Source organism: Somniosus microcephalus, chromosome 1 (assembly GCF_052327205.1).
Source record: "Somniosus microcephalus isolate GS21.2 chromosome 1, FLI_Smic_1.0, whole genome shotgun sequence".
In the NCBI taxonomy this organism is placed as follows: Eukaryota; Metazoa; Chordata; class Chondrichthyes; order Squaliformes; family Somniosidae; genus Somniosus; species Somniosus microcephalus.
The window spans coordinates 17,192,196-17,203,542 of NC_140987.1; the positions used below are offsets into that span (position 1 = coordinate 17,192,196).

Genomic DNA, 11,347 nt, shown 5'->3' on the forward strand with positions numbered 1-11,347 from the left:
TCCTGCCAGCGAGAGGTTGGGAGGCCCTTAGACTTTAAGGCTAAGAGAACGGCCTTCCAGACAGTCGCGTTCTCTCTTTCCACCTGGCCGTTCCCTCGGGGGTTGTAGCTGGTGGTCCTGCTTGCAGTAATACCTCTCGCTAGTAGGAACTGGCGAAGTTCCTCGCTCGTGAAGGATGAGCCCCGGTCGCTATGTATATAGTTTGGGAACCCGAACAAGGCGAAGAGGTCGTTCAGGCATTTGATGACCGTGGTTGTTCTGCCCTCGCAACGCATTTCTATGCAGAGCTAGACAGATAGCGAACAACTCGATATCTTCCAATAAAATCACAAGGCTTGACTTTTCTTGTAACGCTTTACTGAACGATTCTAATTGTAAAACTGAAATACAACACAGAAATGGAAGGACACATTAGTATACAGACGCATAATTGATATGTATACACAAATTTAGGTACGCCTGGGCAACACGGTACATCTGGCAATGAATTACATTTAGCAAGCTGGAAGGCATTCTCTTTAAATTAGCCCTGTACATAGTGTATCAAATACGGCTGCTAGTTAACCAGCTAGACAGAGAAAGTTACAACTAAACATTTTCTACAACATGCAGTGTACGCTAATCGTCTATAGCATTCTAAGTACTCACAGACAAACAATTTCCAAGACTGAAGCATGGGGACAATACAACCGAGGAGCACCGTGGCGCAGGTCTTGTTCCGGCGGCAGCTCCACGAGGAATGAACTCGCAGTGCCGTGGGGAGCGTGGTGACCTCATCACGCTCGGGGTCGTGACGTCGTCGCGTTTGCCGGTAGTTGTGTCGCTGGCCGTTGGGGCCTAGGTCGGGAGCAGGAGCTGGAGGCCAGGCTGGGCCGGTGCTTGCCGCGGGAGCGGAGGATAGCGGCGCTCCCGGCGGCTGATCGATGCGGCCGAAGACGCTGGGCCGGGCTGTGCCGGCAGCCTTTCTGGAGAGCCGAGTCGGGCCGGCAGCCGCCTCACGCACGTACGTCACGTCGTACGTGACGTGACGTCAGCACGCTAAGGCGCGTCTTAAAGGGGCAATGGCCCTAAACGGTGAGTTAAAGGGGCAACGGCCCTAACAGGTAAGTTATACATATTTAAGTAGGTTATGTACATACAGTAAGGTTAAGTTAGAGGGAGAGACAGCACACTCCCCGCTTGGTACAATTCCATTTGTACCACTACAGATACAAAATAACCTGGAGAAAACGTCTTTTGGCTGCCACACGCTCAGAGTCCGTTCTCTAGATTTCTTCGGAAAGGAGGACTACGATCTCTGAGACTGGCCTCGGAAACACCTTGACAGTCTCTTCCTTGACGGTCTTCACCTCCACCTTGCGGACCCTCTTGTCCCTGCTCGGCAGAGTTTTGACGGCCAGTCCCACTGACCGTTCGTTTGTGTGCTTGGCTGTCTTTCAGCAAGACGACATCTCTCACTTTGACATTCGGCTTGTCTTCTGTCCATTACCTATGGCTCTGTAGGGTGGGCAAATACTCTCCTCCCCATCTCTTCCAAGAAGTGTCTGCACGACACTGTACTTGCTTCCACTGCTTCCCGTGCAGCTCGGCCATGTCGAAGTTTCCAGAGGGAGCTGAAATAGCACTCATCTTTTGAGTCAGGAGCATCGCTGGGGTGGGGACTGCAGGCGTGTCTGGGTCGGTGGACCCCGGCACCAGGGTTCTCCTGAGCGAGCAGAGGCGCCCCGCAGCCTGCTCCCCGCTACTCGGAAGACGGCGTCCAGGAGGGCGAAACGGCAGGGGTGCCGCCCAGCTGTGTCTATCGTCCTTGGACCTTTCAAGCACTGAGCATCCTAGGCCATCTGTGCTCACAGTGGGGCCTGCCTCTTCCTCACAGGCAGAGGAGGTTGACCTATGATGCTGCGTCATGTCGTCGTAGTCCTCCTTTACCTGGATCCTGTTTGGGCATGGGCTGAGACAGGATGTGCGACCGTTGCACGACACGTTTGCTTTATAGACGCTGACATCCGCTGGTTTGTGGACTGTTCCCAGGCAAACTCCACCCACGAGGACCCATCCCAAGTCAAGCCGCTGTGCATAGGGAGCATCGTGGGGCCCGTTGATGTGCTCACGTACCTTGTGCACCCTTAAGATGTCTCTTCCCAAGAGTAGGAGGATTGGAGCGTCCGGGTCCACAGCTGGAATCTTATTGGCAATTGGCTGTAGGTGGGGCTGATGGCGTGCGACCTCTGGGGAGGGGATTTCCGTCCTGTCCTCTGGCATCATGTCGCACTCAATCAAGGTGGGGAGGGGAAGCTGTAGTTTCCCATCCATGGACTCGATCATGAAGTTCCCGACTCTCCTACCCGTAGTATCTGTTGTCCCTGCACAGGTTTTTAGCGTGTACGGAGCGGTGCTGGCCTTGACGTCGAAGAGATTGAAGAATTCCGTCTTCGTTAGGGACTTGTTGCTTTGCTCATCGAGCACTGCATACATTTTGATTGCCTTCTCCTTTCTCCCTGCAGGATATGCTTTAACCAAGCAGATTTTGGAGCATGAGCGTGGGCTGCTTGCATTTCCGCAAACCTCTGTACACTTGGAGGTGACTGAAGATGTGCTTTCGCTTTGCTCCCCGCTATCCTCTTTGTCAACCGCGGCGCTCTCGGTGGTTGACGGAGGAGAACCTGGATGCAGGGCTGCTATGTGTTTTTCGCTGTTGCACTCAAGGCACTTGATTGTCGCCTTGCAGTCTTTTGCCATGTGCGTAGTCGACCCACAACACCTGAAGCAGATGCGGTTCTCTTTCAGGTATGACGTGCGCTCATCAATGGGCTTGTCTCTAAAGCTTCGACACTTTTTGAGTGGGTGGGGCTTCTTGTGTATAGGACACTGACGATCTGGGTCATCCACTTCATTCCCAGCAGAACTGGATTGGTTGACTGAGGGTTCGGCTGGAACCTCTGTTTTGTGCACACTCACAGAGGCTTTGTTGCTGTCCTTTGTGGGTTTCTCTGTTCTCGAAGGAGCGTAACTGCTGGAGGTGGAGAAAGCGAAACTTGGATCATTCCTCACCCTTGCCTGTTGTTGGACAAACCTGGAGAAGAGAGAGAAGGGGGGAAATGCCACTCCATTTTCCTCCTTGTACTTGGATCCCTTAGCTATCCATTTCTCTTGAAGATTGTGGGGGAGCTTTTCCACTATTGGGTTTACCCCGCGAGCCGTATCCAAATACGAGAGGCCGGTCAGGTAACCTTCTCCCTTGGCACACTCCAGTTCGAGGAGAATGTCGCCCAATTCTCTGAGCTCGACATTATCCTTGTTGGTTAGCTTCGGGAAGTCCTCAAGCTTCTTGAGCAGTGCGTGTTCGATGACTTCTGTTGTCCCATAACAGTCGTTGAGACGTTGCCAAACCAGGTGGAGGCCTGCTGTGGGATTGAGGACGTGCGCTGAGCGAATTCTCTTCGCCTGCCTTGACGACTCGGCTCCGAGCCACTTTGTCATCAAGTCTAGTTCTTCTCTGGCTGACAGATTCAAGTCCTTGGTGGTACTCAGGAAGGATGCTCTCCATGACCAATAATTTTCAGGACGGTCATCGAATTCTAGGAGGCCTGAACTTAACAATTCTCGGCGAGTAAGGTACCTGGCGAAGTCTTGTGCGCCTTGCGGTTCGGGCGAGGACTGCTTAGCTGGATTGGCCGACTGTTGTGGAGGTCTCTGCAGGTGAGTCTTACTCGTTTCTTCTCTTTTGAGCTCAGTGTCTCCGAAAACGGGCCGTTTGTTGCTGGGGTGAGTAGCTAGTTCTACGTCGAGATACCTGAATGTTTCCTTTGAGAACACTTTGGAGTGTTGTTGGACATACTCATTTGTACGTTGCACTGGACTGAGGGGCTGTTCCAGGTCATATGTTTCCTGGCTGGGCTCCCCGCGTTCGCTCTCCTCATCTTCTTCATAAGCTGCGGCTTCGGCTTTAGCGGCAGCGACAGCTCTCTGGCTTTGGAGAATGTGGAGAATGGCAGCGAGATCAGCTCTCTGCTTTACAAGGTCGGCTTTCTGCTTCATCACACTAGCTTCGAGGTCAGCTCTCTGCTTCATCACGCTAGCGTCGAGGTCGGCTCTCTGCTTCATGAGGTCAGCTTCTTTTTCAGCGAAGGACAATTGCGCTTGGGTGGCCTTTGCCTTGGCACGTGCTTTGGCGGCTGTAGAAGCTGTCGATGACGACGGTCTGCTGGACCGCCGAGATGACCTAGAGGATACTTTAGAGGACTGTGACTTGGCCTCGTTTGCTGGGAGAGCTGTCGGTGACGACGGTCTGCTGGACCGCCGAGATGTTCTAGAGGCTGCTTTAGAGGACTGTGACTTGGCATCGTTTGCTGGGAGAGCTGTCGGTGACGACGGTCTGCTGGACCGCCGAGATGTTCTAGAGGCTGCTTTAGAGGACTGTGACTTGGCCTCGTTTGCTGGGAGAGGCTCATTCTTCTCGATTGGCTGGTCGACTTCCTCTAGAGTATATTGTTTTCCTGAGCGTAGACTCATGGTAGCTGAGTGGTATCTTCCTGTGCTTGAGCCCGCTGTGCTGCTGTCTTTTTACTGTTCTGCCCTCGCAACGCGTTTCTATGCAGAGCTAGACAGATAGCGAACAACTCGATATCTTCCAATAAAATCACAAGGCTTGACTTTTCTTGTAACGCTTTACTGAACGATTCTAATTGTAAAACTGAAATACAACACAGAAATGGAAGGACACATTAGTATACAGACGCATAATTGATATGTATACACAAATTTAGGTACGCCTGGGCAACACGGTACATCTGGCAATGAATTACATTTAGCAAGCTGGAAGGCATTCTCTTTAAATTAGCCCTGTACATAGTGTATCAAATACGGCTGCTAGTTAACCACCTAGACAGAGAAAGTTACAACTAAACATTTTCTACAACATGCAGTGTACGCTAATCGTCTATAGCATTCTAAGTACTCACAGACAAACAATTTCCAAGACTGAAGCATGGGGACAATACAACCGAGGAGCACCGTGGCGCAGGTCTTGTTCCGGCGGCAGCTCCACGAGGAATGAACTCGCAGTGCCGTGGGGAGCGTGGTGACCTCATCACGCTCGGGGTCGTGACGTCGTCGCGTTTGCCGGTAGTTGCGTCGCTGGCCGTTGGGGCCTAGGTCGGGAGCAGGAGCTGGAGGCCAGGCTGGGCCGGTGCTTGCCGCGGGAGCGGAGGATAGCGGCGCTCCCGGCGGCTGATCGATGCGGCCGAAGACGCTGGGCCGGGCTGTGCCGGCAGCCTTTCTGGAGAGCCGAGTCGGGCCGGCAGCCGCCTCACGCACGTACGTCACGTCGTACGTGACGTGACGTCAGCACGCTAAGGCGCGTCTTAAAGGGGCAATGGCCCTAAACGGTGAGTTAAAGGGGCAACGGCCCTAACAGGTAAGTTATACATATTTAAGTAGGTTATGTACATACAGTAAGGTTAAGTTAGAGGGAGAGACAGCACAGTGGTACTGGTCATGTCTGGGCAGGGGAAGGCAAAGGGGAAACGGGAGTACTCATCAATAATGTTGAGGAAGTACACATTACGGTCAGAGGGCGGGAGGGGCCCCTTAAAATCGATGCTCAAGCGCTCGAAGGGGCGGGTGGCCTTGATCAGGCTTGCTCTGTCCGGCCTAAAGAAATGCAGTTTGCATTCGGCACAGGTTTGGCAGTTCCTGGTCATGGTCCTGACCTCCTCGATGGAGTAGGGCAGGTTGCGGGCCTTAATGAAGTGGTAAAGTCTGGTGACCCCGGGGTGGCAGAGGTCGTTGTGGAGGGTCTGCAGTCTATCAATTTGCGTGTTGGCGCATGTACTTCGTGATAGAGCATCTGGGGGTTCGTTCAGTTTACCAGGCCGGTACAAGATATCATCATCGTAGGTGGAGAGCTCGATTCTCCACCTCAAGATCTTGTCGTTCTTGATTTTGCCCCTCAGCTTGTTATTAAACATAAAAGTGACCGAGCGCTGGTCGGTGAGGAGGGTAAATCGTTTGCCTGCCAGGTAATGCCTCCAGCATCGTACTGCCTCCACGATCGCCTGGGCCTCCTTCTCGACCGAAGAGTGTTGGATCTCAGGGCCCTGGAGGGTCCTTGAGAAGAAGGCCACAGGTCTCCCCGCCTGGTTAAGGGTTGCAGCTAGGGCGAAGTCGGATGCATCGCTCTCCACTCATCCACCGCGTGCATTGTGGCCTTAGCAATGTCTCCCTTTATGAGGGAGAAGGCTGCGCATGCTTCTGCCATCAGGGGGAAGGAGGTGGACTTCATGAGGGGTCTGGCTTTGTCCGCATAATTGGGCACCCATTGGGCATAGTAGGCGAAGAGCCCCAGGGTTCTCTTCAGCGCCTTTGGACAGTGGGGGAGGGGAAGCTCCATGAGGGGGCGCATTCTTTCGGGGTCGGGGCCGATGACTCCGTTCTCTACTACGCAGCCAAGGATGGCAAGGCGCGAGGTGTTAAACACACATTTCTCCTTATTGTAGGTGAGGTTCAGCCGTTGGGCCGTATGGAGGAATCTCTCCAGATTAACATCATGGTCCTGCCGGTCGCGGCCGCAGATGGTGACATTATCTAGATAAGGGAACGTGGCATGCAGCCCGTTCTGGTCAACCATCCGGTCCATCTCCCTTTGGAAGACCGAAACCCCGTTGGTGACGCCGAAGGGAACCCTAAGGAAGTGGTAGAGGCGGCCATTCGCCTCGAAGGCGGTATACTGGCGGTCCTCAGGGCGGATAGGGAGTTGGTGATAGGCCGACTTAAGGTCGATGGTAGAGAATACCCGGTACTGTGCAATCTGATTGACCATATCAGATATGCGGGGAAGGGGGTATGCGTCCAGCTGGGTGTACCGGTTTATGGTTTGGCTGGAGTCGATGACCAGGCGGTGTTTATCGCCGGTCTTAGCGACTACGACCTGGGCACGCCAGGGGCTGTTGCTTCCCTCGATGATGCCCTCCTTCAGGAGTCGCTGCACCTCGGAGCTAATAAAAGCTCTGTCCCCGGCGCTGTACCGCCTGCCCTTGGTAGCGACGGGTTTACAGTCGCGGGTGAGGTTAGCGAACAGGGAGGGGGGCGGGACCTTGAGGGTGGATAGGCCGCAGGTGGTACGCGGTGGGCGGTTTAAAAGCTGCTGGTTGTAGACTGTGAGTGGGGGGAGGGGTCCACCGTATGCCAAAGTGACACTTTGAAGGTGGGATTGGAAATCCAGCCCTAGTAGGACGGCAGCGCAGAGCTGGGGCAGGACGAGAAGTTTAAAATTTTTATACTCCGTGCCCCTAACCGACAGGGTCACAACACAGTAGCCGCTGATGTCTGTAGAATGGGACCTCGACGCCATCGAGATCCGGTTGCGCGTTGGCCGGACAGTGAGGGAGTAGTGGCTCACCGTGTCTGGATGGATGAAACTCTCCGTGCTTCCGCTGTCGAACAGGCAGGTCGTGGCGTGGCCGTTTACTTTGATGTCCATCATGGACTTGGACAGGTGATGCGGGTGAGCTTGGTCAAGTGTGACGGAGGCTAGTGTATGGCTGAGCGAGCTGCTGTAGTCTGCGGGTGAGGCGGTGGTCAGGTCTGGAGACAAGGTGGCGGTCGAGTGTGGTGAACAAAATGGCGGCGCCCACGACGTTGAATAAAATGGCGGAGAAGATGGCCGCCCCCACAACTCACATGAGGCACTGCCGGCGTCGGTGGCCTTGATCAAAGATGGCCGCCCCCACGACTCACATGAGGGGATACTGGCATCTGTGGCCTTGATGAAAGATGGCCGCCCCCACAACTCGCATGAGGCACTGCTGGCATCTGTGGCTTTCCCCCTGCAGGCCTTCGCGAAGTGGCCTTTCTTGTGGCAGTCGGAGCAGGTCGCATTTCTTGCAGGGCAGCGTGCCCTCGGGTGTTTCGCCTGGCCACAGAAGAAGCAGCCGGCGGCCCGATCGTGGGGCTCCGATGTCGCAGCCGGTACCGGAGGTGGCGTTCCCGATCGGTTCCGGGACACCGACGCTGTGGTAGGTCCCAGAGGCGGCGGTGCGAGGGGTATTGCGGCCGGGGTCGGGCCCGAGTCCCAGGGTCGTGCAGCACAGTACCTGGAGTACACCTCGAGGTCCCGATGGGCCACTTCCAAGGAGCGAGCAAGGATAGCAGCTGTTTTCAGGTCGAGGTCCTTTGAATCCAGCAGTCTTTGCCGTGAGTAGTCTGACCGAAGGCCTTTCACGAAGGCATCTCGGATGTTTCCATCTGTATGTTCTGCAGCTGTTACGGCTTTAAAGTCACAGTCCCTGCCGAGTATTTGCAGCGCCCGTAAGAAATCATCAACCGACTCTCCTGGCTGTTGCGAGCGGGCTCTTAGGAGATGCCTGGCGTACATTGAGTTTACAGGGCTCTGATACTGTTCTTTTAGCAGGTTGAGGGCGTCCTCGTATGTGGCAATGTCCCGGATGAGTGCAAATACTTTAGGGCTCACCTGAGCGGTCAGAACTCTTAGTTTGGATGCCGGAGGCACGCCAGATTCTCCCAGGTAGGCTTCGAAGCAGCTCAGCCAGTGTTCGAAGTCGAGGGCTGAATTCGCAGCCTGTGGGTTTAGATCCAGGTACGGCGGCTGGAGGGCTCGTAGCCAGGCCGGCTCCTGGGGCTGTTGTAGATGGCCGTTTGGCTGAGGCTGTACGTCTGACTGGTCGTTTCGCTGCTCCGTTGTAGACATTTCAAAATTTAGCCAATAAAATTGATATACCTATCAATTCAGTTCATGAAAAGCGACGAGTTAAGTTAGTAACTATAGGTTTTTATTGGCTAAATAACAGAGCCCACCCTCGTGGGTGATCGGATCCAACAAGGAGGAATACCAGCCAGTCGACCACCTTTATACCTGGGCAAGCAGGCGGAGCCATGGGCGGAGTCAGCTGTGGTCAGCCCAGGTATAACAGCGTGGCAAGAGGTGACCTTGTGTAGTGATACAACAGTGTAAACAGTGATAACCATAGTGTAACGATATAAACAGTGATAACCATAGTGTAACGATAGTGAACGATAAAAGTGGTTTACCACACGCAGCGATAGCACTTCCCTGTTCCATAGGTCATTTTGTTGGTGCCATATTCTTGCGGTCTCCGTTGTATCTCTGCAGTGCCCCTTCTGGCTGCTTCGTGTGATACTGCCATACTGAAAGCTTTGTCCAGTGTAAGGTCCTTTTCTGATAGAAGCCGTTTCTGGGTTCCTTCACTTTGTAGCCCACACACAAACTGTCCCTTAACGTGTCTGCTAGTCCCGCTCCAAACTGGCAGTATTTCGATAGCTTGCGCAGTTCTGTTAGGTACTCAGCATTGCTTTCGCCTTTGTGTTGGTTCCTTTTATGGAACTTAAATCGTTCTGCTATCAGCAGCGGTGTGGGGTTTAAGTGGTCCTGTAGGATTTCTACTATGCTTTCAAAATTCTTGTTTACCGGCTTCTCTGGGGTTATTAGATTTCGCAGTAACCCATAAGTTTTTGCACCCATGGAATTGAACAGAACCAGTGCTTTATTAGCATCTGGCACTTCATTCGCCCTGCAGTACACCTCAATACGTTCCACATATGTCGCCCAATCTTCGACTTCATTGTCGAACGTAGAGATACTGCCACTCTTCGGCATCCTTAGTTGTGCGTTAACTATCACCAATGGCACCTCCCGCGCTTCCCCTTCTTCTCCGCTGGCACAAAATGGCATCTCCCGCGCTTTCCTTCCTTCCCGCGCTCGCCCAACTTCTCCGCTGCGGCTTCACAAAATGGCGTCTCCCGCGCTCTTCCTTCTTCTCTGCGGCTCAATGGCGCCTCCCGCGCTCTCCCTGCTTCTCCGCAGCTCAATGGCGTCTCCCGCGCTCTCCCTGCTTCTCCGTGGCTCAATGGCGTCTCCCCTTGCTTTGCCCCGCGGACCCTGATCAGCCCGTGATCCCTGGCTGTGCTCTGCGCGTTCTTCTCTTGATATTTGTCGACACCGCTCAGTCTAGAACCCGGCTGTTTCTTACCCTCTCTCTCTCCGGTTTTGCAGAATTTTCCTCGACGCCACTCGGTGATCAACCCCCGGCTGCGCCCTGCTCTCTTCACCCTTTTTCTTACCCCGTCGACGCTGCCCGGCTCTCTCTCTCTGCCGCCGGTCGGCTCCAGCCGCCACTGCTCGGGAAGGGTCTGCTCTGGACCTGTTGTCAGTCTCTTACTGCTCGTTGTGGCTGGGGAACCAAGCCCGGCTCTCCACAGCCTCCCCAATGAAGTTGGATCTCTGCCTGACTGCTGGGCGGTTGCTCGCGGTCGACGCCCGTGTTCCTGGACTCGACTATTTTTTTGTTTTTTTTGTTTAATGTTGCAGGTAGATTCGCATCAACACTCGTCGCCACTGTTAGATCCGTGGTCCAGTGGATAAATAATTACACGGATGCTGTACATAAACAAATAACAGGTCTTTACTGGAGGAGGGCAATCTCTAGACTGGAGTACAGAGGCATGCGCACAGCTTTATATACCGGTGTGCTTACTGCCAGTACTACAGTATACAGGAGCTGTAAAAAGTAGTTCTGACTTAAAGCACATACACTACAGTCGGGGAATCCAGAACCAGGGGTCACAGTCTAAGGATAAGGGGTAAGCCATTTAGGACAGAGATGAGGAGGAATTTCTTCACCCCGAGAGTGGTGAACCTGTGGAATTCTCTGCCACAGAAGGCAGTAGAGGCCAATTCATTAAATATATTCAAGAAGGAGTTAGGTATATTTCTTAAGGCTAAAGGGATCAAGGGGTATGGGGAGAAAGCAGGGGCAGGGTACTGAACTTGGATGATCAGCCATGATCGCATTGAATGGCGGAGCAGGCTCGAGGGGCCGAATGGCCTACTCCTGCTTCTATCTTCTATGTTTCTATGTTTCTAGGAGAATTTGAACTGGAAAAGCTGGAACATCTCCTTGGCTATTGGGACTGCTCGCAACTCTCAGATACAGCTCGTGACCACCTTGATTTTTAACCTCATGCTTTTGTGCTGTGCTCCCAGTGCTCCTTATCCAAACTTCCCTTGGTGACTGAGTGTTCAACATTCACATTAGAATGACTTGCTCAGCAAGGGCACTGCAATTTGCCTCAGGCTCCTGAGCTAGGTGGGAATAAAAATAACACATAATTCCTGCTCCTGACCACCATCAGTCATGGAATCTGGAAAGTGTGCCTGTGTGTGTGTGTGGATATGAGGGTGAGACAGGACCAAGTTCAGCTGCGATACCCTTCCCAGTTGAATAGGGCTGTGCGTGTATGCTGATGACATCCAGCTCTACCTCACCACCACCTCCGATTTGTCACACTGCTCGTCAGACGATGAGCAGAA

General features: G+C 53.5%; 1 protein-coding gene across 1 annotated transcript; it reads right to left on the bottom strand.

The window, feature by feature from the left end:
- Positions 1 to 327: 327 nt before the first annotated feature.
- LOC147123953 (uncharacterized) lies at positions 328 to 5,477 on the bottom strand. The gene is made up of 2 exons (XM_085970155.1): positions 4,962 to 5,477; positions 328 to 4,693 (listed from the first exon to the last, which is right to left on the bottom strand). The coding sequence occupies exon 2, from the start codon at positions 4,510 to 4,512 to the stop codon at positions 1,486 to 1,488; it is 3,027 nt and encodes a 1,008-aa protein (XP_085826281.1). The 5' UTR covers positions 4,513 to 4,693; positions 4,962 to 5,477; the 3' UTR covers positions 328 to 1,485.
- Positions 5,478 to 11,347: the final 5,870 nt, after the last annotated feature.